At 53.2% G+C, this 27,614-nt stretch overlaps 1 protein-coding gene and 1 long non-coding RNA gene across 3 annotated transcripts in view; one reads left to right on the forward strand and one right to left on the reverse strand.

The window, feature by feature from the left end:
* Positions 1–8,846: 8,846 nt before the first annotated feature.
* LOC105737591 lies at positions 8,847–18,718 on the reverse strand. Its single transcript, XR_001113285.2, has 4 exons — positions 18,495–18,718; positions 14,716–14,809; positions 11,548–11,659; positions 8,847–8,939 (listed from the first exon to the last, which is right to left on the reverse strand). It is a non-coding gene; the product is annotated as an uncharacterized LOC105737591 (long non-coding RNA).
* Positions 18,719–18,909: 191 nt separating this feature from the next.
* Positions 18,910–27,614, forward strand: part of NECTIN1 (nectin cell adhesion molecule 1) — a 95,308-nt gene continuing 86,603 nt past the window's right edge. The window contains exon 1 of one of the 2 annotated variants that reach the window (XM_030828933.1): positions 18,910–19,826. In XM_030828933.1, the coding sequence (XP_030684793.1) occupies positions 19,748–19,826 (79 nt within the window). In that variant the 5' untranslated portion in view covers positions 18,910–19,747. The remainder of the gene's footprint in view (positions 19,827–27,614) is intronic. The other variant, XM_003253280.4, reaches the window with a different exon arrangement.

Here is a 27,614-nt window from a genome sequence, read left to right on the forward strand (position 1 = left end):
TGAAGGACACGGGCAAGGGGCAAGGATTAAAGGCAGCAAAGTACTTGGGAAACTAGAGAATTCCTCTGGCTTTTGCCTTTTAGCCGATGGCACCATCCTGGCGCCACCACCTGAAACCCATGGGGGTCTCCACTGCTTTGGCTTGCATGCTTTCCACAAGCTGAGCCACCTCTTCCCTAGGGGGCAAGGGGAATAAGAGGAAGGTTTGTTCAAGAGCTGCCCCTGGCCAGGAAGTGAAAAGACCCCTCCAGCTGGGCGGGGTGAGGTAGAGCAGAGGGAGAGAACGCAGGAGCGGAGGCAGCACGTGCCACAGCCCATCAAGGTGACCCTGGCTGTTTCTCTCCCTCCTGCAGGTCCCCAGACACAGCTCTCCAGAGGTCTAGTGTAGAGGACAGAGCCAGTGCACAGCCAGAAAGAAACCCTCAGGGCGAGGCTGGGACAGGGCCCCAGGATGGGAAGGCAGGGTGGGCAGCAGGTTATGGAGAGGCTGTGGGTCCCACCTTCAAGTTGCACTAAAGCACCTTGAGGAGGCCTTGTGCTGACCTGGCTTGTTTCTGCCTCCCAGCTGGACCACAAAATGGGAGGAAACATCCCATAAAGTTGCCAAACTGCCTCTGTGGCCGGAAGTGCTGCCAGGGGCTGCTGGTTCCCTCTCTAATTGCTCTTAATTTCTATGATTTGCAGGTCTCAGGCTCACGGAGGGCCCATTCCCCATTGTGATGGATGGGCAGGCACAGTCAGCCTGGTGAGTCAGCCACTGCAAGCTCTGACTTGGCCCAGCCGGGTCCTGTAAGGTATAGGGCACCCACCTCCCTCCTCCTCTACCTGGGCCCAATCCAGAACCCTGGGCCACAAGCCCCCACTGGAGCTCTGTCCTTTCTCCTGTTTCGCCTTTGCAGGAGGGTCCCGCAGGCTTTCACACAACAATAGGATGAGGAGAGATGATGCGCTTGGGACCTGGGTTCAGGTTGGAGCTCTGTCGTGTACCTCTGGGAGCCCCTCCTAGGGCCTGGCACATAGTAGGTGCTCAATAAATGCATGATCCTCCACTACTCCGCTGACCTACAGGGGACTCGGCCTTATACCACGTGAAATTTGGATATTTCCTTGTGACAGTGACTGAGGTACAACTGTGGAGTCAGGCTGCCTCTATTTGAATCCTGAATATGCTACTGCCAAAGTAAACTTGGGCAAGTTACTTAGCTTCTCTGTGCCACGCTGTCTTTATCTTTAAAATGGGGGTAATAACACTACCCATCTTACATCCATCTTTTGTGTGAAACACTTCAAATATGTTGTGGTAGGCAGAATAATGGACCTCAAAGCTGTCAGCACCCTAATCCCTGGGACTTGTGAATACACTGCCCTGCGTGGCTAAGGGACTTTCTGGATGTGTTTACAGAATGGCCCTTGATATGGAGAGAGGATCCTGGACGTTCTAGCTATCCCTGACCTAATCATATGAGTCCTTAAAACAAAGACCCCATCCTGGCTGGGTTACAGAGACAGGGGATAACAGAAGAAGCATCTGAGAGAGAAAGGCATTATTTGCTGGCTTTGAAAATGGAGTGGGGAGGGGAGTCACAAACCAAGGAAGATGGTGGCCTCCAGAAACCAGAGAAGGCAAGGAAGTGAAATCACCCCTGGAGCCTCCTGAAAGGAACACAGCCCTTCCAACATCTGGATCTTTATTTGTTTGTTTTTGAGACGGAGTTTCACTCTTGTCACCCAGGCTGGAGTGCAATGGCACAATCTTGGCTCACTGCAACCCCCGTCTCCCTTCCTGCATTCAAGCAATTCTCCTGCCTCAGCATCCCAAGTAGCTGGAATTACAGGCACCCAACACCACGCCCGGCTAATGTTTTGTATTTTTAGTAGAGACGGGGTTTCAACAGACATTGGCCAGGCCGGTCTCGAACTCCTGACCTTGCGATCCACCCGCCTCGGCCTCTCAAAGTGCTGGGATTACAGGCGTGAGCCACCGAACCGGGCCCCAACATCTGGATTGTTAGCCCAGTGAGACTTGTGTCAGACTCCTAAGCTACCATAGAGCTACACGATAATACATTTGTGTTGCTTTATGCCATAAGTTCAACGTTTAAAGTTTGTGATAATTTGTTACAGCAGCCACAGAAAACGAATACATATGTGTAAGCACTTAGAGTGGTGTCTCTGGCACACAGTAAGAGCTCAAGAAATGCCAGCTCTTTGTTATTATTATAGCACTGCAGTCACACAGGGGAGAGGACACGCTGTCACTCCACTCCAGGGCAGCTCCTCCCTGGTGTGAGCTCCTCAGAGCCCACAGCTTGCTTTGCTGGGTACTGGAGACCAAAGGCAAGACCAGGGGTTAGGGACATCCTCAAAACAACACATCACTCAGCACAGCCACTATGTGGGCATCAAACAGATGATCAGACTCCTGCCGTCCCTGTCTTCTAAAGAACAGGAGTGTGGGCACCCTGGAAGAAAGCGGTGGGAGTGCCTGGCACAGGCATGATGACATTCCTATAGCTGTGAGTGCACAGAGGACAGCCCCGGGGCTTAATTGCACCCTACCCCATCCTCACACAACTGGGACTGCCAAGGAGACAGAGTGGCTAGGGCAGGCTTGGCCATTTAAATGGTTTGCCATCCAAACGTTGTGCCAGCTGGACTGTGGGGGGATGAGCAAGGCCTACAGTAGGAAGGACTTCGAGTCAGACAGAAGGAACGTGGGATTCCTCAGAAGATCCAAAAGAATGGGAAGGGCTACTTCTGAACAGCGGCGGGCTGGCAGTGGGGCCAGGCAGACAAAACGGTCTCCAGAGGTCCAGTCCTTGATGGGTTGTGGGTCTCCCTCACAGAGCAAGCCCCTCCCAATGCCCACTCCCACGGTCCCCTCACTCTGCCACCACCCGACAAAGTGAAAGGGAGGCTTTGCCCCCACAGAAGCCCCAGCCTGCCCACCTCCCCTTCATCCTTGCAGAAGCCTTTTGTCCCGAGTTTTCCTTCTCAGTGGCTCCCACATCCTCCCCGGCTACTGGGGGTCCTCAGAAATCTGTCCCCAACAGATCGTCTACCTCTGAAGGGCCAGTGAGGCCCAGTTTGGTGACTCCTCATAGTCCTCGGTCCTAGGGTAAGAGCCTTCGCCTCAGACCAGACTGAGCCCAACACAGAAACCAGACTGTCTGCAATACCCACAGACCCTGCCCCAGGAGACAAGGGCCACTGGCATTAGACCTGTGCACAAAAGCTCCCTTCGATGGCAAGTTCCCTGAGGGCAGGGCCCATGCCTCTCTAGCAGGCCCACGGTAGTAAGGGAACACACACTACAGAGCCTGCAGCCTCTCAGAGAGGGCCCTGGAGAAAACCTAACCCCTTGCCATTTCCCCCAAGAGGGGAACTTGGCAGAAAGAGTCACTCCAAAGAGACCACTGCTTACACCACAGGAGTAAGCAAGGCTGGGGAGCAGGAGAACCACCGCTCCCAGGGGTACCCTGAACACAGCTAAAGGGGCCACTGTCAGCATGGACCCGTCCTTCTCCCCACCAACCTCCCTTGACACATTCCCACTGCTCTCTGCCCCACCTCCACGTTCACCGACCACAGCACTTCTCCCTGATCCTCCCTCCATAGCCCTTATCCTCCAACCCCAAACTCACAATCTCACTTTCTGCTAAAGAAACTCCCCTTCCCATCTCCACCTTAACTCCAACTCTAATCACAGGACCACTGCTAGTCCCTGTGATAACTTTGTACAAATTAGAAAACGTGCCTCTTTCTCCAGGTGGATGCAGGCCTGATGAGAAAAGCATAGGCTGGATTTCAGCCCCCAACTCTTTCTTGGCCAGGTGTCCTTGCACAGTGCACAACCTAGCCACCTGCACACAGCAGCCCCGTTTGACAGACTCAGGGACTGCACCCACTGAAGGGTCTTGATAGACAGCCCAGCCATGGAGACCCAGGAGAGTGGGCTAATTTATCCATGATGGCATGGCAAGCTGGTGGCACAGTCAAGGTCGAAGATCCAGGTATCATGACTCCCAATCCAGTGCTCATTCCCTCTCCCCACTCCACCTATGTCTCACTCTTGGGAACAAATGGCAAAGCCAAGACAGCAGAACCCGTGAAAGCAGCGCCTGGGGAAGCCTTCTTGCACTAATTAGAAGAGAAATGATAACCTCATCTCAAGCTCTGTCTAGACATAAAATTGAACATAAAACTTTCTGAACCGTGTACCACCTAACCCTTGGCTGGTGTGGAACGTAAATACCGATCTTCCCTATTTATTTCCCATCTACCAGCCACATTAATCTCATGCTACTTCATTGTGAGTATGGCCCCTATGTCTGTCTAGGCCAATGCATCTGTCTTGGCCTGGAAGCACCCAGATGGAGTTTCCAGCTTGCAAGGAACCCCTGAACACACTAGTGCTGAGAAGATGGCTTTTAATTCAGATGAAGGTGAGGGCAATGGTGATGAAGGAGAAAGCGAATGGGAGGGGAAGGAAAAGGTGGGGAGGAGGAAGAAGAAAGGCAATTCCTGATGTCTTGATTTCATATCCAGCCTTCCCAGTTGCCTCTAACACCACTGAGCTCTGCTTCCCAGAAATGGTGGTGAAGATACACACACATGCCTGCGCATTCTTACTTGCTCTCTCTGTGTCTTTCTCTCTGTCTCCATCTCTCTCTCTGTCTCTCTCTGGGCAGTGCCTGCAATATAATGTGGTGATTACACTCAGGCAGAGCCAGGCTTCCTGATTGTATATCAGGCGTTGCCACCTCCTTGCTGTGAGACTTCAGGCAAGTGTCTTAACTTCTCTGTGCCTCGGTTTTCTTTTCAACACAGTGGGGATAACAACAAACATGACCTCACAGAGTTTCATGAAGATTATTAGTGAATATATGTAAAGCACTTAGTACAGTGCCTGGCTAAGGAGGTATTCTGTAAGCATGAGCTGTAACTATCTTAGGGTGCTGTGTTTTTGGCATCTTGTCCTGGTCCCGTTTTCATGCAGATGGGGTAGGGGGTGGGGAATTGTCCAGGTTGCTGGCACAGTTTCCAGCTCGGCATTCCAACAGTCAGCAGAGATGGGCTGCCTGGGGAAGAAGTGAGCTTCCAGTCACTGGGAGTGATCAAGCAGAATCCAGATGAGCATTCGGCATAGATATGGCAGAACAGGTGAGGGAGGAGGGGGAAGGCCTCTTCCAAAGTCCCTTCCAACCCTGAGAGCCTGGGAATGTGTGAGTAAACCCACATCTCCAGGCACCTGCGTGGGCAGAGCCTTGCCCGCAAATGAGGACACATGTACAGGGGCACACTCTCTGCCCTGGCATTGAGGAGCAAGAAGAAGTGTTATAAACCAAGCAAGCCAGCACCCCCACCCATGCTCTCCCCGGCCCCCAGCCAATTCCTGTGTGCACACAGGCATCCAGGTGGCGAGCGGGAGCTCTGAGGGAGGTACCAAGTAGATATCACTCCTAGCTCTCTTTTAACGGGTACCAACTGCCAGCCACACCCCACCCACCACAGCCCAGCTATGAAGCAGGGCTGGGGGCAGGAGCCAGGAACGGCTTAGACAGTAGGGTGTTCGTTGTACTTCTGATGTGGGTGGACTGATAGGGAACCTAGGAAAGTCCTGGCCTCCAAAGATCAGGGTGCCCAGAATTCAGCTGTTGTGGGAGTGAAGGCCTTTGCCCATCACGGAGGGAATCAAGCAGGCGTTTGTAGAAGGGCCGGGCACCCCACCTCCAGCAAACGCTCAAATTCAGCTCCACCTTCAGGTCCAAGCAGCTTCCTTTTAGGGGTAGGATAAGAAGAGAGATTGCGAAAATCCCTGCTGCCTAAACTCTCCTGCTCTGGCCTTCTCCTCTCCTCGCCGCTCGGCGCACGGTCTCCAGCCCTCCTTCCGCTGGGAGCCGCGCCCCCATTAGCCATTCCGCGCTGATAAGCCCGCGCGGCCACACACTCAGACCCTCCCTCAGCCCGTGATGCATTACTGCATATGATTTGTCTTTGCAGCAGCTGCCACAGCAGTTCTTCCTTCCTAACAATGTTGGCTTCGCCTGGTATTAAAAAGGGGCCGTAAGTGCCACCGAACATCTTTGCTGGGGAGAGGAGACTGCACAGTGGGGGGATGGGGAGGCGGGCCCGCCCCGAATGAGCCATTTGCTGCGGATTCATCCAAAGGCCGATGATCCATTGGCAAAAATTAGGCAGGGGGTGGGGCGAGGGGTTGGGGAGGAGACGAGAGCGAGTAGGGGGCGAAGAGACGACATCCGGGAGGCGGGGCTTTCCCCCCAGGCCGGCGCCCCCCCCCCCCCCCGCCCCCCCCCCCCCCCCCGCCCTGCGGAGTGTCAGGCGCGGCAGGAGGCGGGGTGTGCCTGTGTGTGCCTCTCTGTGTGCGTGTGTGTGTGCGTGCCTCTGTATATGTGTGCTTGTGCCTCTGGGTGTGTGTGCCTCTGTGTGTGCGCGTGTGTGTGCCTCTGGGTGTGTGTGCCTGTGTGTGCGTGTGTGTGCCTCTGTGTGTGCGCGTGTGTGCGTGTGTGTGCCTGTGTGTGCGCGTGTTCCTCTGTGTGTGCGCGTGTGTGCCTCTGTGTGTGCGCGTGTTCCTCTGTGTGTGCGTGTGTATGCCTCTGTGTGCGCGCGTGTGTGTGCCTTTGTGTGTGCGTGTGTGTGTGTGCGTGCGTGTCCCCCCCAGCCTTCCTACCGCAACCTGGCCGTTCTTCTCAATCAATGGCCTCTTTGTGGCGGAAGGACTGGAACAACGTGTGCGGGGGAGGGTGGGAGGCTGTCTCCTGGGCACCTGGCGCGCCCGACCCGAGCTGACAGCCGTGGGGCAGGGCTCCCCGTACCCCAGTAAAAGTACGTTCCCCCGAGGGTCTCCACCCTCTGTGGACCTAGAGAATGGGGCCGACAGAGGCGGTGGCTGGAGCCTCCGGGACTCTGCGCTATGGGGCGGTCGCAGGTCCCACACGGGGAAGGAACCGGACGCTCTTTCCGCGGCCCGCGACCGCTAGGTGGCGCCGTGCCCGTCCCGCCTCCAGGAGGCCCCGCAGGGTCCCAGGCGCCCAGGGCACCTGGAGGCGAGCTGGGGAGGCGGAGAGGAGGTGGGGGCAGCATTCCCGCAGTCTCATTCATTCGTGCATTTGTCCATGCCCACTAAATTGGACAGTCGGACAGAGGGACAGGTGCACATCCTTCTCTTGAAGGTCTAAATGCCCAAACCTCAGAGAGACTAGAGAGAGATAGCCCACAGGAAAAGTGAATCCAAGGTCATCTATGGCAAAGGCCAAGAGAGAGGTATACCCAGTGCGCTAAGTTCAGAAACAACCGTGGAATTCGACAGCACAGAACCCCGAGATGAGTTATCTTGACCATTCTGCGCCAGACCAATCAGATGGGGGACAGTCACTCATTCCCGCCACTGCCAGGCCCTGGGCTGGACTTCGGACGCTCAACTGTGACCTGTCCTCGGGGAGTTTATGGACTAGTGGGGGAGAAAGACATCAGGCAGATAACTACACAAATAATTCCCTAGCTAGCTGTCTTGCATGTGAACAGGCGTAGAAAAAGGGGAGAAGAGTCAACCCTCGCCCTGCGTTGCCTGCTCCAGCCCTAACTAGGGTTGGAAGTAGGGGTGTTTGCCTTATGAAGAACATAAATCACTTCCTCTTAGTTCGAAATAGAAATAAGAACAGTAATCTAACATCTGAGGCACAGTCAAGGCAAGAGTGACCATTTTTCGGGGGTAAACTGGGGACCACAGGAAAAGAGCCTGGAGATGAAGCGCTTAATTCTATGTGCGGGGCACGGTGCGTGGTTACTCCTTTAACCTTTGGTCCACTGTGTGGAGTGGATGTTAAGCCTACTTTACAGAGCAGGACACTGAGGCCCAGGGAGGTAAGAGACTGGCCCAGAGTGCCAAGAGCCAATTTATGACAGAGCTGGGACTGGACCCCATAACTGCCTCAGGCCCAAGTCCCATACCTCTTCTGCTATAACAGCCTGCCTCTAGGACCGTGTCTGGTTGCCTTGCTAGGGCCAGAGCAGTAGGGTGGAGGGAGATCAGAAAGAGAAAGGGGCTGGGCAGGTGAAGAAGCCTCCAGATTGGGGCCCTCGTCACCACTCCCAGCTCATCACAGCCAGCCCTTTCTCAGCATCTCCTGACCAATGCACCACCCGCTTAACATTCTGCTCAGTTTCCTCTGTACTCCGACTCCAAATGTTTATCAACACATGCTGTAATGTAATCAGCTCCTGGGAAAATACACACCAGGTAATGGATGCTGATAAGAGTGTCAAACAGATGTCCCCTCCCTGCCCCTCCCTCCCAGCCAGAGCTGGCACACCCAGGAGGCTGGGGAGGCATCTCTTGCCACACCACCCCTCCAGCCCTGGCAGTGGAGGCATTCCTCCAGAAGCTGCCCAGGCAGGCAACAGGGCCTGACCCTGTGGGGCCCAGCATTGTGCCAGGCGCTGTGCCGTGGACTTCATATACCTCACAGTAGCACTATAAGTTTGGTGTTACTATTCCCATTTTGCAGATAGAGAAACTAAGGCACACAATAATGATGAAACCAGAGTGAAGCAGCAGCAGCATCAGAAGCAGATTAAGGGGCTATCACTCCACCTCTCCACTCATCATCAGGCCACCTCCCCACTGAACATGGCCCTTTGAAGGAAGCTGCCCTCATTACCTTTCTAAGTTGTTGGATCTAAGGCCCCAGCCTGTATGGACTTGGCAAGTCAGGTGGAGGAGGGCTTGCAACCTGTTCCTCATTTCCGGCCCAGCCAGGTAGGAGACAGCGTCCTGAACCTGTCCTGAAGGCTCAAGCAGAAGAGGGAGGCTCCCACTAGGCATGTGGGAGCAGAAGGGGATCCAAGGGAAGGGGAGAGCCTTCTTTGTCCTTTTCTCCTCCCTTTTCCTCAAGCGGCTTAAGGACCCACACGTGGACCTAGACAGAGGGGAGAGAAAGTGCACAGAGTTGAGGACAGCCCTGATGGAACAGGATCCCCCCACCCTCAGCACCTTCCAGGACCAGCTGTCTGAGGCTGGGCAGTCCTAAAGGAAATCAGTATTTGCTTTTCCCTCCAATGCAGTCAATTGCTCCTTTCATCTGGCAGGGAGTTGTAAATGAGACTTTATGGGATTTCTAATGATGGCGGTTTCCCTTTATCAGCCTCCAATTCCCACTTCTCAGCTGGGGTTGACCCGGGGAAATGTTTTGACCAGGAATCAAGAATCTAGCAGGCCCCTGCCCTGGCTGCTGCTTTCTGCAGTAAGGGCTGGAAGTTGTCAAATAGGCATGGGAAGCTCACTACCGAGAAGTCAAATCTGAGTTTCAGGCCGCCTCCCAGATGGCGAACTTCACCCCTCTAGCTTCTGTTGCTTCAACCATAAACCTGGGGTAATAATGCCTGCTCCACCCACCCGTCTCACAGGGCTGCTGCGAGGATCAAATGAGATTACAGGCCTGAAAGCCCTTTGAAAAATATGAAGCAATCATCCACCCCGGTTTTGCTATTATTATTATTGTGGTGGTGATTGTGTGTAGGTGCAAATGGGAAAGCACATTATGGCAACCTGCACGTCTTTGAGAGCGAGCCTGTTTGTGTACACAGAAGTGTATGTGTCAGTTTGCGGAAGGGTCGAGCTCTTGTGTGTGCACCCGGGTTTAAAAGAATGTATGGGGCAATGTGTGTGCGTCTATGAGTGTATCAGTACATGGGCACATATTAAAGTGTCTTAATATGATAATAGCGTATTAAAATAGAATATAATAGTCCTATGTGCCAGGCATTGTGCTAGACACTTAATATGGATGCTTCCTTTTAATTCTTGTAATGTGTTTGTAAAGGCATGAGAAGGGCTCTGGGCCAGTGTAGGTGTGCGGGCATCTATGTGAAGCTATGTATAGAGCATTTGTGACATCCATGTGTCAGTGGTGGAAGGGCATGTCTCTGATGAAGGTAATGGCATGTAAAGTAATGCAATGCCTATTCATCTCATCCGGGTAGCAGGGAATCTCTCCATGTGCTCTCCTGAGTTTCAATGAAAGGATAGGCATAAAGGTCAGTGAATCTGAATGTGTGTGCACATGCATGTGTGTGCATTCACATGCATAGGGGTGCACACCTGCCTTCCTGTTCCTAGGCCGATTAGTATAATTGTTTGTTAATCATCAGCTGCCTGGGCTGCGTGAGCCCCCGGCATGCCCTGAGCGCCATTGCCACGCAGCCATCAAACCCACACAGACACACTGTGGTGACAGCAGCATGCTTGGGAGGGAGTGCCGCTCTGCTCTCTGGAGTCACAGTCTGTGCCAGGCTGCAGACCCCTGCCAGGGGAATGTCCAGATTGACTACACCAGGTTTGGAGCTACAGAAGCGCTCCACAGATGGGCTAGGCTCAGAGCCTTAGAGGAAGACAGAGCCCAGAGGACCTGGGCCTAACAGGCAAACCAGTGCCTGGACCAGGAATGCCATCTGAGTACAATACGGGTTGGGGCTGCTGAGTGGCCAGGTATAAAATACGCTTGCTGGGCTACAGCCCTACCATGTACGGCTCCCTGCGACCCTCAGGATGAAGTCCAAACTCCATAATGCAGCACAAAGGCCCTCATGACATGGGCACGTGACTCCCCAGGCCCCTCCCTAACACTCTCCTCTTGCACCGCACCAGCCAGACTGAACGAACTACTCTCAGTCCTTCAGAGCACCCAGCCTCTGGGCCTTCTTGCTGTCTTCTCCTGTGCCTGATTTCTCTACAACATGACATCCCTGGCCAGCCAGTCCTCAGCCCTCAAGGGGGCTCTTCTCATCTCGGCAGGAACATGCCCTGACCCTTCCTGACCCCCTAGACTAGGGAAGGGTCCCTGCACACCTGACATTCCCGAATTCCCTAGCTTTCCCTGCTGTCCACTTCCTTATGGATCCTTGCCTCCCCCATTAGTCTTTGGTCCCAGGAAGGAAGACAGCATGTTGCAGCCATTCACGGAATATCCAAATGCCTAGCACAGATCTGATTGTAGGTGTTCCATACACATTTCTTGAATGAATTATTGTTAAAAGCCAGTTGTGAGAGACCAGTTGTCTTAAGCTCTCCATATATAAATCATGGTACCCATCCAGACAGGCTCTTGGTCTCTCAGATCTCAAGGCTGGGGAGAAACACCCCTTTCCCCACTCCCCTCCTCCATCCCACCCCACCAGTGATAATTGTCATCCCCAACAGGTATGAAGATGGCATACAAAATGCTTTTACAAAGATCCTGGGAGTCATCAGTGTCATCTTACAAGTGAGGAGACTGAGGCTGAGAGAGGTATTAATAGCTCATTAATAGGGTGACCAACTTGTCCCACTTTGCCTAGGACCTTCCCAGTTTTAGCACTGAAAGTCCCATGTCCTGGGAACCACCCGCTCCTCAGCCCCAGGTAAACTCCAGGTTTCACAGTTAGTAAATGGCGGGTCCAGGACTCAAACCTAACTCCAGAACACAGCATCCTCTCCCTTGGCTGCCTCCTGGGCAGCACGTGGTCTCATGTTCCTCAGAATTCAGTTACCTGCATGGGCATTTTCTACCCTCTGGATGTCACCTGCAGGCCACTTGGCAGCCTCCTGGATCACCTCTTTCTGGAAACATGTACTCAGGATGTACAGGGCATTAATATTAACCTAAATCAAATATAATTCAAAAGCTCATTTCTTCAGGAAAAGCACTTTACATAATAGAGGAAAAAAAAATTAAATCTATTATTAAAGTAGCCTTATAATGATATTAAAGTAAATTTTAAATGAAATAAAAACTCTTCACCCACAAATTATTTTCATTTCTCCATGTCACCTTCACATTTTTTCTCTTTATAAGTGTATATTTTTACAGAATTATAATGCAGTCTATGGATAATACTTGTTCTTTTCACTTCACATTATAGAAGTGTCTGGGTTGGACTTTCCTCATTTGGGGTTCTCCATGTCATTAGCATGTCATTAGCCCAGATCACAGGGAGTCTGGGCTCAGGGCTGCCTCCTTCCCAAAGCACTCCTTCTTCAGCAGGGATTCCTAACTCAAGGCCCCAGCTGGGCTTCAGCAGGTTGCCATGCAAACATTGTCCTTGTGCGTATGTGCAGTTTTCAGGGACACAGCGCTCATCAGATCCCGAAAAGGTCTGAGACCAAAGAGTCAAGACCCACAGCTCCACAGCCCCAGCCTCACCTCCCCACTCCCAGGCAGGCATCAACCATGAGCTTTTTCTGCTGGAGTTAGGCTGATCCAGGAACTCTGCTCTTCCCTAACAATACCTTCTATTTCTTGGTTTCCACATAACTTGCAAGAAAAATCTGGTTCCTCTAGACAAGTAGTCCATCCTGATCATTATCCTGACCATAACACCCATCCCTGGATATAAGAGCATCATCAAAGGGAGGAAAGTGTGGGTGGGAGGTTGAGTATCTTCCTTTCTCAAAGCCCTTTTCCCTTTTGTCTTTCGACATAAGGTATGCTCCACACAGAAGCTCCACTCAGTCCCTTCCCATCTTCTTGACCTAAGCTGTCTGGTCTACGTGGATCCTGGATGAAACCCTGTTCTCAGTATCACTGTTGAGTTTTAAGTGCTCCCATCCCTAATCAGGAATGCCGCCTCTACTCACATCCAGAATTCTTTAGGATTTGGGATGTCATGATTCACAGCAGTATATTGAGGGCCTTCTGACCAGACACAAGGCCTAGATCAATTTCCCTACTTTCTGGAGAGTTGGATGGTTCAAGATGGAACTTGGGCCTTCCTATCACCGCTCAGAGCTCAGCCCCAAATGCCATGCAGATCGCTGGGACACCATGGCCCACAAGGGAGAGGCTGGTGTCTGTTAACCATCTTGGCAGCACTTCAACACAGTGGATCATTGCACCGGGGAGTGGGTGCAGCTGTGTGTAGTTGCTCCATCCCCAAGAGCAATGGCAGCCAAGACTCTGCAGTGATCTCCATAGGAATAACAGTAATTAAATGTTGCTAAGCGCTGTGGGATACAGAGGCACCATCATAATCACCACAGCCACCAGCGTGATGATCATAGTAATTAGGTGCTGTGGCTTCCCATCAACCCTGGGAGCACTGCCTGAGGTGAGGTTGGCCTCAGGTTAGGGCAAGAGGGTAGCCATGCCAGGTGGGTCCTCTTTGTGGTTGGCAAAGGCTTTAGCCATACTTTCTTCATGGGATTCCTCCTCCTTTCCTCTCCTCTTGCTCTCAGCCTTAACTGACACCAGGGTAAGGACTGGGGACACAAAACGGGATGACCCCCATCCAGCATGCCACTCCAACATATCTTCTCCTATTGACAGATTTCAGGGGATTGGGGAATCTTGGGGAACTCTTAATAGGGCTCCTCTCACATCAAAGTGAACTTTATTAGCCAATTGATGAATGACACAGAGGGGCCTGGGATATGACCGGGAAGGGAAGTCATTATTGTATTGACTTTGGGCCTTTTCCAAGCCCAGCAGCTGCCTCTCTGAAAGAACTTGTGGAAGTCAAGGGAGGGCTCAGAGGAGAGTTTCCTAGGGATGGCACCTTCCCCAGGGCTGATCTCTTGTCTAGTCGCCCCACCTCCTGCCTCCAGCCCTGAGGTGGGTGAGAAAGGTGAGCCCAACTGCCTGCTCAAGTGGGCTGTCATTCCTGCAGTTATCAAGTCTCAGGGCCAGGAGGGAACATGGACCTCATTGCATCCATGCTCCATGCCAGAGCAAGAAGCCCATGCACAGCATGCCTGATGAATGGGCCTGCAGCCTGAGTCTGAAAAGTGACTGGGATGTCAATCCATTGTCGGTCAACTAGGATCCCTCAACAGTCTTGCCTAGACTAAACTGAAATCTACCTCCCCCAAAAATATGCCCATTGGTCCTGACTTTTCCCTATGAGGACACACAGATGATGCTTGCTCCTCTCTCCCTGTAGATTTTGGGAGCTTTGTAGTCATACCCCCCTTAACACTCCCTTTGGCCTTCTCAATTGTGAAGCCTGAAGCCGCTTTCCAACCTCTCTCTGCAGATAACTTCAGCTCCCACTGTACTGCAATGACCTTATTATAAACTTCCACCTTCACTACTCCACCCCAAAACTTCTACCTTCACTACTCTCTTCACCTTCCCTCCAGGCTCAGAGAAAGATGGGTCTTCTCCTTTCCAAGGCTGACCCCTTCCCACCCTCAGTGCCCCCCAACCCAGGGCTTGCTCCATAAATGACACCCTATTTCACTTCTTACACTTGCTTCTCCACTCCCTCACTGTCCACTAGCTCTTTTCCTTCTGACTACAAGATGCTCAGTAGCTTTTGATTTCCGATGAAAAAGGAGAAAATAAGCCTCTTGGTCTGTCTTGCTAACCCTCTCGGAGCTTCTCATCCACCTTGCTCATTCCGTCCGCCACCAAACTTCTCAAAAGCAGAGAGGATACCTGCTGCCTCTGCTTTTTCACCTTCCAGTTGCTCCTCCTCCCACTTTGATCTGGGTTCAGCCCCTGCCTGGTCACCAACATCACTCTCTCAAAGGTCACTGGTGGTTTTGCCACTGCTTCCAAAGACCCCTTCTGATCCCCACCTGCTTTCTGCAGCATCAGACACTGTTAGCAACCTCCTCCACCTCCTCTATTAAATCCTCTTCTCACTTGGCTTCCATGACAACCCTCTCTCCTCACTCCCCTCCTCCTTCACTGACCAATCATCATCTGTCCATCCTACCCACGTTGTTGCCAGATTCATCTCCTGAAGCACAACTCTGACAGTTCCCAATAAGTGTTTCTCTGTTCAGAAACCTTCCATGGCTCACCACTGCCTGCAAAAATAAATAAATAAATAAATAAATAAATAATAATGGAGTTGTAAAATCATGCAACTATACGTAATTCATAATATACAATAATCTGTCGGGTTTTCAAACATTTTTAAGCAGCAGAATCTTCAAAATCCATTAAGAGATATCTTTCTCAGAAGCCCAATTTTCAAGCACATGAAAACACATGCACTTTAAATGTGGCTCCTATTTAGCCCAGGAAATTCTAGGGTTTTCAAAACACAATTGGAAAACCAGTGAACAAATTAAACTCCTCAGTCTGCAGATGAGAAAACTGAGGTCCAGAGAGGGGAAGTGATTGGCAGAAAGTGGCACAGGATGTGAGTTAATCAACACATTTTCCTTACAAGCCTATCAGGTACCAGGCACGTTCTAGGTGCTAGAGATATAGCAGAGAACAAGAGCAACATGATCCCTGCCCTGGAGGAGCTGACAGTCTAATGGGGAGTGAATCAGGCACTATAAACCATCACGAAAGTGGTCCCAAGTATGCAAAGTCTATAGCAGGGGATGATTGGAAATCCCAGTGGCTCCTCCTCGAAGCCTCAGAGCAGGGTGAGATGAGGCTGCAGAAGCAGGCATGGGCCCCTTAGGCCTTGTTGAGGACTTGACACTGGTCTCAGAGTCTGGCAGGCCAAGAAATTGTTCCTGGACATTGCAACTTGACCATCGGCATTTGAAAATAATCCACTACTAAATGTAATGTTGTATCCTGGATTAAATTGTGGAACAAAAAATAGACATTAGTGGGAAAAAACCTGGGGAAATCTGAATAAATTCTGTAGTTCAGTTAATAGTATTAAACTAACACTAATTTCTTAGTTTTGATAGATATACCGTGGTTCTATAAGATGTTAACATTCAGAGAAGATGAATGCAGGGCATATGAAAACTCTGCACCATTTTTGCAACTCTATTGCAAATCCAAAATTATTTCAAAATAAAGCTTGTAAAATATATATAAACCATTTTCAGGAAAGGGAAAACTGGATGTGGAGAGACAGATGACAATAATAATGATGATGAATACTTAAACAGTTTTTCCTGTACACCAGGCATTGTTCCATGCACTTCACATGTTTGGCTCAAGGCTCATTTAATCCTCACAACTTCAAGAGGTAGGTGCTCTTATTTCTCCCTGTTTTACAGAGAAGGAACCTGAGCACAGAGAAGTTAAGTCACTTGACCAAGAACACATAGCTATTGGATGTCAGAGCTGGAGTTCAAGAATTCCAATCCAGGCAGATTAGCTCTCCAGAGTTCCATGTGCTAGACCATTACATTTTACTCCCCACCTCAGTGCAGACTGGCTATACTGTCAGACAGTATTGTAAAGACCAGGTAGAAATCACGAGTGCATGGACTAGATTAATAACAGGAGAAATGGAGCAATGTCACTAGACTTTATATATATATCTCAGGGGCAGAATCAACAAAATTGGAACATGGTGGTTTAGGAAGAGTTAAGAAGCAAGAGTGACTCCTGGGCTCACAGCTTAAGAGCAGGAACCAAAGCCTGCTTTCCTGCTGCTTGGTCCTGTGTTTCTTCCTGTCACTAAAGGAAACCTTCTGGTCCTTTTGCCTTCTGTTTGCGCCTACCTGTCCCTTTCTCTTATATATCCCTAAAACGCAAAACGAACTGGACTGCCTACTGTCCTAACACAGGTGGCACCCCTCCCACCTCCACGCACCTCCACGTTCTTGTACAAGCTGTTCCTTCCACTTAGGATTCTCTCTCCTGCCTCTTTTGGTCCAAATCTGATCTGTCCTTCAGGGTCTCAGTTAAATGTCCCCTCCCCCAGCAACCTTCCCTGCTTATTTAAAGATGATGAGTGAACAACCATGCTATATCACTTACTTGCTTCCATATTCTCCACCCAACCAATCCCCAGGCAGCCATGTCTTCCCCGTTGGCCGCACCCTCTTTGGAAGCTCATTTAAGATCAGAGGATCAAAGAAGCCTGACTTAAAGATGGAGAGAGTGCAGCTGGGTACAGTGGCTCATGCCTGTAATCCCAGCACTTTGGGAGGCCAAGGAGGGCGGATCACCTGAGGTCAGGAGTTCCAGACCAGCCTGGCCAACATGGCGAAACCCCGTCTCTACTAAAAATACAAAAAGTAGCCAGGCGTGGTGGCACACACCTGTAATTCCAGCTACTCGGGAGGCTGAGACAGGAGAAACACTTGAACCTGGGAGACAGAGGTTGCAGTGAGCTGAGATCACACCACTGCACTCCAGCCTGGGCAACAGAGCAAGACTCTGTCTCAAAAAAATAAAATAAAATAAAATAAAATAAAATAAAATAAAATAAAATAAAATAAAGATGGAGAGGATGGGAGGGTAAGAGCAGGGAACAAGAAGACATTGGTACATCTGGGATTGCCCCTTCAAACCATGCCTTCAGCTTCTACAATGTGCCTGGCACAGAGCTGAAGGCCACCACAATGAATTCAATTCAACCCTGGCCCTTAAAGCACTCAGCAGCCAGATGGGAGATTCCCAGCTGCCACAAACTAAATCTGATAGCGTGTTCCCCAGTTTAAAACCCTCCTAGCGGCTACCGAGCATGATTCACGAATCTGCAGGCCTCTCCTTTCCTCAAGTCTTAGGCTAAGGCTGCCACCAGTCAACGCTTTGTGGGCCCCCTACTCACCTGACTATCGCTTACCTTCATTCCTTTGCTCGTGCTGATTCTCTACCTTAAATCCAGTCTCTTTTATGTCTCTGCCCTCCAGCACTTACCTTGGTCTGACAGATGACTCACTGAGACCCTGTGTTCCCTTCCCTGAAGCCTTTACACCAACCCCCACCCCGGGCTAAACTGGGCACTTTTTCTGTGACCCGCCAAACCCACACGATCCCATATTAAATATTTGTTTACAACATCCGTTTCTATGTCTGTCTTCCCCCACCCTTCAACTAGATTGAGTTCCTTCAGGGCAAGGATGATGTCTCTGTATCCCCAGGCCAGGCACTGTGTTTTGATACAAAGAAAGCCCAGGTTACATTTGTTAAATGTAAAAGACCATACAGTGAGTGGGTGAGTGTTCATGAGAATGCCAGATCTGACTACTTCCGCGAGAAACCGAGACACTCCAGGGCCGGATTCCAGACAGTGGGAATATGGCGCTGTCTTTGCCCCTTCTCCAGTGAGGAACCAGAATTTACATGTTATCAGAAACAGCAACTTCCCCTCCGCTCCTGCCCGCCCAGAGGGCTGGGCAAAGGGTAGAGGGAGCAGTGTCCGGCCAGGGTCTGGGGAGAATTCGGCTCTCCTTAGTGGGAAACTCTGTCTGTCTTCCTCCCCCAGGGGAAGGGGATGGGGATAGGAGGACCAGAGTAAGGGGAACAGGGCAGGCCCAGAGGGCGCAGTCGCCTTGGCATAAATCCTTCCACAGCCGGATGTGGTGGGTGGTGAACGGGATGGGGCGGAGAGTCCCTGCCCTGCCAGGGACACTGACTGGACGATCCACTTTCGCGGGAATCCCACAAATCTCTCAAAACCAAGGTCCTGGAAAGTGGAGGAGAGCTCGTTTTCGGGCTATGTTTGGGCGCGGGGTGCTTCAATTTTTGGAAAAGGAACCCCCGAAGGGAGCAGGGATTAGAAAAGAAACTCTACCAGAAACCTCAGTGGGCCCGTCTCACCGACTCATGCCCACCACTGACTTCTCTGGCAGCTCCCCGTCGCCCCGCGCACCGCTGCCTCTCCGTGGAACGTCCAAGTGGTGCAGAGGAGAGGGATCTCCGGAGACTGGGTTCTGTTGCGAGTTCTGCCACGTTCCGCCCCGGGCGGAACTCTTCTTTGGGCCTTTGTTTCCTCGTCTGTAAAATGTGGCCAGGGTGGGAGCAGAGGGCTTGCAGGAGTCCTGCCAGCTCCGACGCTGCTAGCCGGGATTCTCCATCCCGCCCTCTCCTCCACCGCCGCCCCCGGCCCCGTGCTAACTCCACCCCCACCCGCCGCGCCTCGGCGCCGCCGGCCGCTAGGGGTCACTGCCTGCCTTTGTCAGCGGAGGAGGAGGGCAGCCCGCGCTCCAGCCGGCTCCCCAGCTGGAAGGCGGCCGAGGGGTAGCTCCTGACCGAGGGTCCTGAGCCGGACCCCGCGGCCCGCGCTCGCGATCCGCCTCTGTTTAGGTCGGGAAGGCGCGTGCGCTCGGGCTCCCACCGGGCCCCAGCTGGCGCGCATCGAGGCCAGGAGGGGGTTAACGCTAACCCCTCCCCTCTGGCTGACATCACGGGCGAGCGGGTGAGAGGCTGGAGCTCGGCGAGTGAGAGAAAGAGAGCGAGAGCAGCGAGCGCGGCTCCACATTGTTGCGGATCGCCGGCACCCGGCAGAGCGGCGGCGGCTGGGACGCGCGGCGCCTCCGACCCGTTCTCCTCGCGCCCGGCCGCGCAGCCAGAGCCACCCGGGCCGCCGGCCGCCGAGCCCCGCGCCCGCCGCCTGGGCCCGGAGCCTCCCGCGCCGCCCGGGTGCGTCCCGCCACCCTCGGAGGACGGCCGGCCATGGACGCCTGCAAGTTAGAGCCGAGCAGGAGGGTGTGAGCGCGCCGGGGCCAGGAGCCCGCGCCGCGCAACCGGGCAGCCGGGCGCGCCGGGGGTGGGTCCGTCTCCCCAGCCCCGCTCTGCGTGGAAGAAGAGGGCGGGGACCGGCTCCGGGAGGAGAGCGGAGGAGGCTAAGGGGCATGACTCGTGCAACTTGCGGCGGGCATCTGCCGAGCCTCTGAGCCGGCGGCGGCCCGGGGCCCGGACTGCGGCCGCGCGGATCCCACCCAGCCCACCCCGCCCCGGCCGACGGCTGCGGCTGACCTGGATCCTCCGAGCGCCCGCCGACCGCCAGCGATCTTCCCTCATCTTCTGGGCTGGTTTCTGCTGCGCGAGGAGCGCTGCCCTCGCCGCCCCTATCGCCGGACCCCCGGCCCCCGATGGCTCGGATGGGGCTTGCGGGCGCCGCTGGACGCTGGTGGGGATTCGCTCTCGGCTTGACCGCATTCTTCCTCCCAGGTAAGAGCGCTCACCTCTGCTGTCCCCACCCCCATCCAATGCCTCCCCGGGGCTGGGAGCCGGATGGCGGGCACGACTGGATTGTGGGGAGTGAAAGGAGCCAGAAAAGTTGGGTCACGGCTTGGGTAAAGGGGGTGGGAGGTGGCAAGACGGAGAGAGAGGTTGAGAAGCCGAACAGCCTGCCCTGCAGGGAAGCAGTCGGATGCACGTCTCTATGTAGCATGAAAGCACTTTCTCCGCTCAGTTCTTCACAAAAATAATAATATGTAATAGCGTTCTATTTATTTAATAACCAGCTCTCTGCTCGGGAAGCAGTTTGGAAACACTGCGTGTTACATAAATGCAAAATAATCACCGTAATCACCGTCTCGGGGTGGGAGACAACAGCCCCAGGGGGAGGGCGTCAGTCTCGGAGCTGCGGGTTTGGAGTATGGCGGGGGGGGGGTCTTCGTTTCTTTCGGCGGCCCCTTTGCCAGACGGCTCAGGACGCTCCGGCCCCCTCCCGCCCCACACTGCCCCACAGCGGGCGCGGAGAGTCGGCTGCTGCGGCAGAGGCGGCTCCTCTCTCACCTGCGGTTCCTTTCCTGGAGGGTGAGGCCGGGGCGGCCTCCTCCTGGCCTGCGCGGGACCTGGCTCCCCCTCGGAACTCTGCTCCCAGCTCTGGGGGCTCTCCCTGGAGGAGACACCCGCAGGCTTCGTGCCATCCAAGTAGCTGCATGACCCACTTTCCCGAGGGTGCCCCGCGTGTCCTTCCTCGAGGTGCGGGCTGCCGGCAGCCGAGGGGTTAACCTCGCGCCCGACCCCGGGGTGGCCCTGGGGGCCCATTCTGACGGGTGGGGTGGGGACGGAGGCTGGGACCAGCCCAGGCATATTGTGCTGGGGAATGAACTGGAAAATGCGTTTAGGAGGCAAATCCGACCGAGTCCCCTCGCCTGGATTTAACCCTTTGTGTCCCTGGGGAATCTGCAGAGTTGGCCGGCTGACTGGATACCAAGCGCGGGTCAAGGGGTGTGGGGAGTTCCTCCAGCTCTCTGGGTGGAAACCAGAGACGACCCTCAGCTCTAGCAAGACGGGATTTTGGGGAGGGGGGCGGATCTTGACTGGAGCACGTGGTCCCCGCCTTGGGGTGGCAGAATAGGGGTTCAGTGTACAGAGACCATCTCCTCGTGGGGCAAGAATATTAGATCCCGAGTTCCTGCAATGTGCTTTGCCGCAGAATGGCCAGGCAGTTTGTTATCGAGGGACCAGTCTGGCTGCCTAGTTCCGGGGCTAGGGTGCACTCCTGGAAGGCAGAAGCCTGGCTTCATTCCCTTCTATGTCTCTTCTGCTGCCAGCCAGCTCACTACGAGGGCCCCGCCAATCTCGCTGAGTGGTGGATGTCTGGGAAGCAGTTTGTGAAAGCCAGTACTGGGGTGCCTTTACCCGTGAAGCCTGGGGTGCTGCCCTGCTGGATGTGGGGGGTGGGGAAAATCCAGGGCTCACAGGTGTGACTGCCCACCCTGCCCCCAGAGGGTGGTCTTGGTGAGAGTGAGAGGTCTTCTCACACTGGATGGCCTAGGAAGCCAGCCAGAGATACAGAAGTTCGGGCTCTAGGACTTGCCTGGCCATGGGGGATTTGAGCTTCCAGGAACCCTTCAATTACATATGTCCACATCCTGAACCCAGAGAAAGGAGAGCTTCCCAGAGCTCTGGTTGGTCCAGCACACTAGGGGTTAACGTAATCCTGGGATGGACAAAGGGTGGTGGGAAGGGTTGGGAGAAGGGGAAGGAACTCACCCCATTCTCCCCTCCTTTTGTTATTCTCTTTCCCCAGCTTTGTGATCCCTTCATGGTTAATTCCTTCACTGGGGGCTAGAGGCCTGCTGGGCTCCACCCACTCAGGAAGTAGGAGCAGGCAAGTGAATTCACCTGGCTCAAGGTGGATACAACCCCTGCCAAAAATCTACATGAAAGGGTGGGATGCAGAGAAAGGAACCAGGGTTGAGAGAGGTACTTAAATGCTCTTCCATTGACTGTAATTGACTGATGGGTAGCATCCGTGCACTGAAGTTCCCGGACCACCCAGCTCTTCTGCCCAGTGCCTGGGCTCCTGGTGCCTTCTCTGCTTGCTTGCTCTAGGCTCCACGGGTGCAGGGAGGCAGGTGCATACGGTTGTACCCAGTCTGACACTTGGATGGAGGCTGGTTGGCCCAGAAGTTGCAAGCCCACACCCTACTTTGCATCACCTGCTGGCTTCCTCCCCATTGCCCACTATAGCGTCTCTCTAGGGACTTGCCAGTCTGATGCTCTTTTCAGGGTTTTCCTGGGCTGTGACAGGGAACCTGGGTCTGGGGGTTTGAGGAGAGGAAGAGGGAGGGGCCTGGAGTGTTTGTAATTGCCCCCAACTTCAAAACACTCCCAATCTGGCTATTGAAGTGTAAACACAGAAGTATGTTTTCAACAACACAGACTTTACTGAGCAGTGTGGTGAAGCCCCACAGCCCTGTTTCCTGAGATGACAATCCACGGTTTCTTCCTGTTAACTTAGAGGAGAGGGTCAGTGGGGTAGGTGGGTTACATCCCAAAAAGAGATAGGGGGAGCCCGAGGAGGAGGCAGAGGACCTGCCTGAGAAGCAGGTGCGTTGAGCTGTTGTCCCACCTACACCACACCCTCCCTAATTGGCTTCCCCACACCTTTTGTCTGGAAAGAGAACACACACCCCAGGTGTCATGCACACCCTCGGAAGACCTGTCGGGTCACAGCACACCCCTCTCTGCAGCCTCTCTCTGCAGCTTGTGCAGAGCTTGCTGCTATGTGGTCTTTGAAATTCCAAGTGTCGGGGCTATTGGTTTATTTTCCTTCCTCTCTCTCTATTTCTCAAATACAGTGGTGTGCTTCAGCTTGCTGGGCAAGGCATTACGGCAAAACCAATTCTGCTGGCCTGGGGTTTGCAGCAGGTGTAAATGGGAATCTCCTTACCCATTTATAAGGCAGCACTGTGGAGTGCCTTGGAATTGGATTCTAGGCCTCCATAGTCAAGGCTGGAGGGGAGGAGGAGATACTGCAGAGCTTGGGCCCAGTTGCCCTGGCTGAGTGGCCCAGAAGGCATCCCTTGAACCTGAACTTCTGAGCAAATGAGACAGGTAGCCCTTGTTGCCTGAGGCTGGCTGAGGCTAAGAGTGTTATCGGTTCCCTTCTCAGCCACTCACCTTTGTACAATGAATCCACCCTGGCTACTGTTTGACCCCCGGACTCTGTTGTATGTTGCCAGGATGGTTGAGCCGGCCAGAACCCTAGTGCTGATGACTGAGCAAGTGGGCCAGGCTTGGGGGGCAGAGAGTCAGTTCCAGTTGCTGTGTCTATGATACTGCCATTGTTTAGCAGCTGACTAATGTTCATTGTTCAGCACAAACAGAAAACACCCAAGGGAGGTGTGAATGTATCTTCAATTTTTCTGATTGTATCTTTTCCTGGTTAACCTGGTGAATTGAATGCCTCCTGCCTCAGAGAGGGACAGACAGACAGGTGTCAGCATATTCACCTGTTTTGCTGATTTAAAAAAAAAAAAAAACTTTAAACATTAGCCAGTGTGCCAGGCTAAAATGGTCATGAGCCAGCTGTGGAACTTAAGCTGTGACATTTCTGACAGTCTGCATAGGGTCTCACCTTTAGTATAAAGTGTGTGTGTGCACACACGTATACAGGGCTTTGTCTGTGTGTGTGTTGGTGATCTGCCATTCACTGTGCATGTGCGCATCTGTGGGGACTAGGAGTAGGAGGTGTATGTACTTGTGTCTGTGGGTCACTATGGGACCAGGGCCATAAATATATAACATCAAATGTATATTCACATATAACTGACTGCTTAGAGCTTTCTGACTAGGACTTTGTGAGTGATCCGGACTTGAGAATGCCTATCTTATGTGTCAGAGTGCCAGCGAGGGTGACTTTGGGAGGGCACCTAGGATTTGCCCTTGGTTAGCTCTTCTAGGACACACTACCAGGTCTTTTGGGGGGTGGGAAGCCTCTATGCCACTTCCTTTTTCTGTTCTGCCCTTGGCTTTAGACTGGGCCTCTGCCTCCTCACAGGGAGATGCTGAAGACCTTGACCACACCGGGAGAGATATTCCTCTCTTGTCAGCCTTCTGTTGCCTCCCTGGCAGGCATAGCAGCACTGGAACCTGGCATTACCTGGGGCCTGGCCTGCCCCACGAGTTCTCATGATCCGTGAACGGCTGGGAGGGGCGAAGGGAGGCAGTTTTTCAGCTCCTAATTTGGCATCTTTGCTTCCTACATGGGTACTTGAGAAAAGAATCATGGTGTGTGTGGGGGGAGGGGAGGTAGCATACTCTGGGCATTTAAAAAGAGTGTGAGCATGAACTTTGGTCCTCCATGAGGGCCCTGCAGAGCTGTGTGTGCCCAGGTGGGCAACATACGTGTGCCTGGAAGCATCCTGGGTTCATGCAGCAGAAAGCAGCAGCTCCCTTATTGGAAAAAGAAGTGGGAATAAGGGACAAGGAGTGGGGAAGAGGGTGGTCCTGGGAGCCCAGCACCCTGTGCCCAAGCCCAACTGGAACCTGTTTCCCCATGATGCCCACCCCTGTCCACAGAGACCAGGTCTGCAGAGCCAGCAGCAGATGTGCTGGCTGGGGCAGGAGGTAACTTAAGATCTGAGCAGGGATCACCTTGCAGAGGGAATGCCCTGAGCTGGAGATAACACCCTTTAGTCCAGTTAACTCTTTAAGCTCTGGATTCTCTCGGGCTGTTGGGGGCTAGGAGATGGAGAAATGGAAGAGATATGAGAAAACATATGGAACATAATATCTGTACCTCACCCCATTCCACAAGGAGAGATGAACTCAGTGTAACAGGAGAGACCCGAGATGGACACAAAGACAGACTTTCTGACAGCAGACTGTAGAATCTTCAGGGCAATAGATTATCCCAGGTTTGTCCTGGGTGGGGGCGGGGGAGGCAATAGGTATGTATTCTCAGGGGGCTAGTGGGATGTCTGCCTTTCACAGCCTCCCAGGAGAGAGCAGAGCAGCAGTAGTCCCAGGCGCTGGTAGAGGGAGAGCAGCAGACAGCTTAGTTCCTCTCCCTACAAGCTGATGATCACTCCATCTTGGCAGCCCAGCATAATGAGATTGCAAAGTGGGGCCCACTGGCCTGGGTTAGAATCCCAGCTCTACCAATTACTAGCTGAGTGACCTTGGTCAAGTCACTTTATAGGCCTCAGTTTTCCCATCTTTTTTTTTTTTTTTTTTTTTTTTTTTTTTGAGACAGAGTCTCACTCTGTCCCCCAGGCTAGAGTGCAGTGGTGAGATCTCAGCTCACTGCAACCTCCGCCTCCTGGATTCAAGCGATTCTCCTGCCTCAGCCTCCCGAGTAGCTGGGACTACAGGCACGTGCCACCACACCTGGCTAATTTTTTTGTCTTTTTAGTAGAGACGGGGTTTCACCATGTTAGCCAGGATGGTCTCAATCTCCTGATCTCATGATCTGCTCACCTCAGCCTCCCCGAGTTTTCGTATCTTTAAAATAGGTTTTTGTTAATACAGATTCCCAAAGAGGTTTGTGAAGATGAGATTGAGAATGTTGTATGAAAAGTGCTTAGCACATTGCCAGGCACGTGAGCACATGCAGTGAAGTGAACTTCTATCCCTATGCCTTCCCTCTCAATGGTCCTGGCCCCTCTGAGTCTGCTACTTGTGTTCCCTTGAGAAAGAGCCACTCAGCTGCCTGCACACTGCTGACCTCACTTCCCGTGTCCCCAGCCAGGTGCTACTTGGGAAGCGAGTCCCTGCCCCCAGTCGGGAGCCTGGCTGCCTGTGGGTACCTGCACAGGTCCAGCCGAGGTGGCTGAGGGCTACCTAGGCAGCAGGTGCTGTGCGGCCTTTGTTCTGCCGCATGTCACTGAGGGCTCTCCTGGCACCTGCCTCACTCCCGGGCTATGGCCCAGCTGGGGCTCCATTGCCCATCTGGAGGCTAGCCGTGGCTGTAGAGAGGGCCTGGGACTCAGCCCCTGCCTTCTTTCACTTTCACATTTGAGGGGAAGGTGGGCAACAGCACCCTCCTTCCAGGACTCCACTCACCCCGTGAGATGGTATCAGCCTGATGGGTAGAGAATCCCTGCTGGTGTCACCTCCTTCTCACTGCAGAAAGTCCTTTCAGTCTCCTGTTACAGACTGAATCCTTTTGCAAATTGTCATAATATTGTCTGTGGCACTCTATAGCCACAGTTTCAGCTGAGCCTCTCAGGAGCCCCATGTGAATGGCATTAGTGTTGTATTAGTTCCATTTTAGAGATGAGGAAAGTGAGACCTAGGTTTAGTAATTTGTGGACCGTCTTATGCTGTTGTGGCCAAATTAGACACTGGGTCTTCTGACTGCAAATCCAGTAAACCAGAAGGATGAAAAGATCGGGAATGGACAGACGGAAGAGGATGAACCGGGCCAGTAGGATGTTAGAAAGTGTCCGTGGGATGGTCCTCCACTTTACCAGCCACCACCAGCTCACACTCCCCCCACAGCAGGGCAGAGCCTGGCAGCTCCCTGGGGAAGTGAGGAATAAGTTGAGGATATAGGTTGGAGGGTGGCCCAGCCGGAGCTGACCACAGAGCCCAGGTTGGTGTAGAATAGAGGATGCCTAACAATGGAACATTCCTAGGGGCCAGGGAAGCAGTGTCCTGGAGCATCTCTCTCTGGGTATCTGGGCTGAGACATGGGCAGGGCCCCTGAGGTGTGAGCATGGAGCCCCGGGGCACAGGCAGGCACAGTGCCAGGGTATGGGCCTGGCCCGGAGCAGAGAGCAGGTGTGGACTAGACAGAGCAGCAGAGAGACACGGGGGCTGGCCCTCTCCTGGACAGTCCCCCATCCACTCTGGTCAGCACAGACCCCAATTTCATTCTCAGTTTATGAGAAGTCTCATTACCAAACCACAGACAATAAAACCCTCCTGGCCACTCTGGCCTGGATCTCATTAGAGGACATTAGTTCCACTGGCTGGTGGCTCCACAGGGACACAGCTTCGGGAGTTGGGACACAGCTGCGGGCGTGGCCCAGGCAGCAAAACAGGCCAGTGGCCTTGGGCACCAGAATGTCCCACTGGGAGTCTGAGTTCAAGCTATGGGCTTAAATGGAGTCCCTCCCCACAAAGTCCTGGAACGCTTGCTTCCCAAAGCTGGAAATGTGTGTCCTGCCTACCCACTTGGATGCTCAGTTCTGCCCCCTGCCTGAAGAGGAGAAGGACACGGCTCCCTCCAGGGCTGTTCTGGGGAGCCGGCCTCCTCTGGGAGGAGCTGGGTGGAAGTTCAGCAAATCATCATTCCATGGAGGAAGGCCCTTGGGGACAGGGGACAGAACAGCCTCCCACACTCGGTACATCTGGATGTGCTCTGAGATATACGCCCTGGCACCAGAGATGGACTCTGGAGTCCTCGCAACAGCCTTGGCCTGAATCTTGGCCTGTCTTTCTGTCTGAAAAGTGAATGTAGGGAGTTGGGTACCCTAGAAAGGAAGCATTTCCCCTCACCTATAGATGGAGTTTCACCGATGGCTGAAAGAGCCAGCCACTACGGAGAGCCGGCAGGTAGCCTTGGCAGGGGCTTCCTAGTCCCACCCCTCCCCGGCTTGAGTACTTTGTCCTCAGTCATTGTGCTGGGGCCTTGGATTCCATCTTGTGGTTCTTCCCACCAAAGACAGGAGGATTTCTTTCTTAGCAGATTCTGGTGCCTGCTGACCAGCAGCCTCCTCTCTGCCTGTACCTTCTCTGCTTTGCGTCCCTCCCCTGCAAGCCCACATACCT

Source organism: Nomascus leucogenys, chromosome 15 (genome assembly GCF_006542625.1).
Source record: "Nomascus leucogenys isolate Asia chromosome 15, Asia_NLE_v1, whole genome shotgun sequence".
In the NCBI taxonomy this organism is placed as follows: Eukaryota; Metazoa; Chordata; class Mammalia; order Primates; family Hylobatidae; genus Nomascus; species Nomascus leucogenys.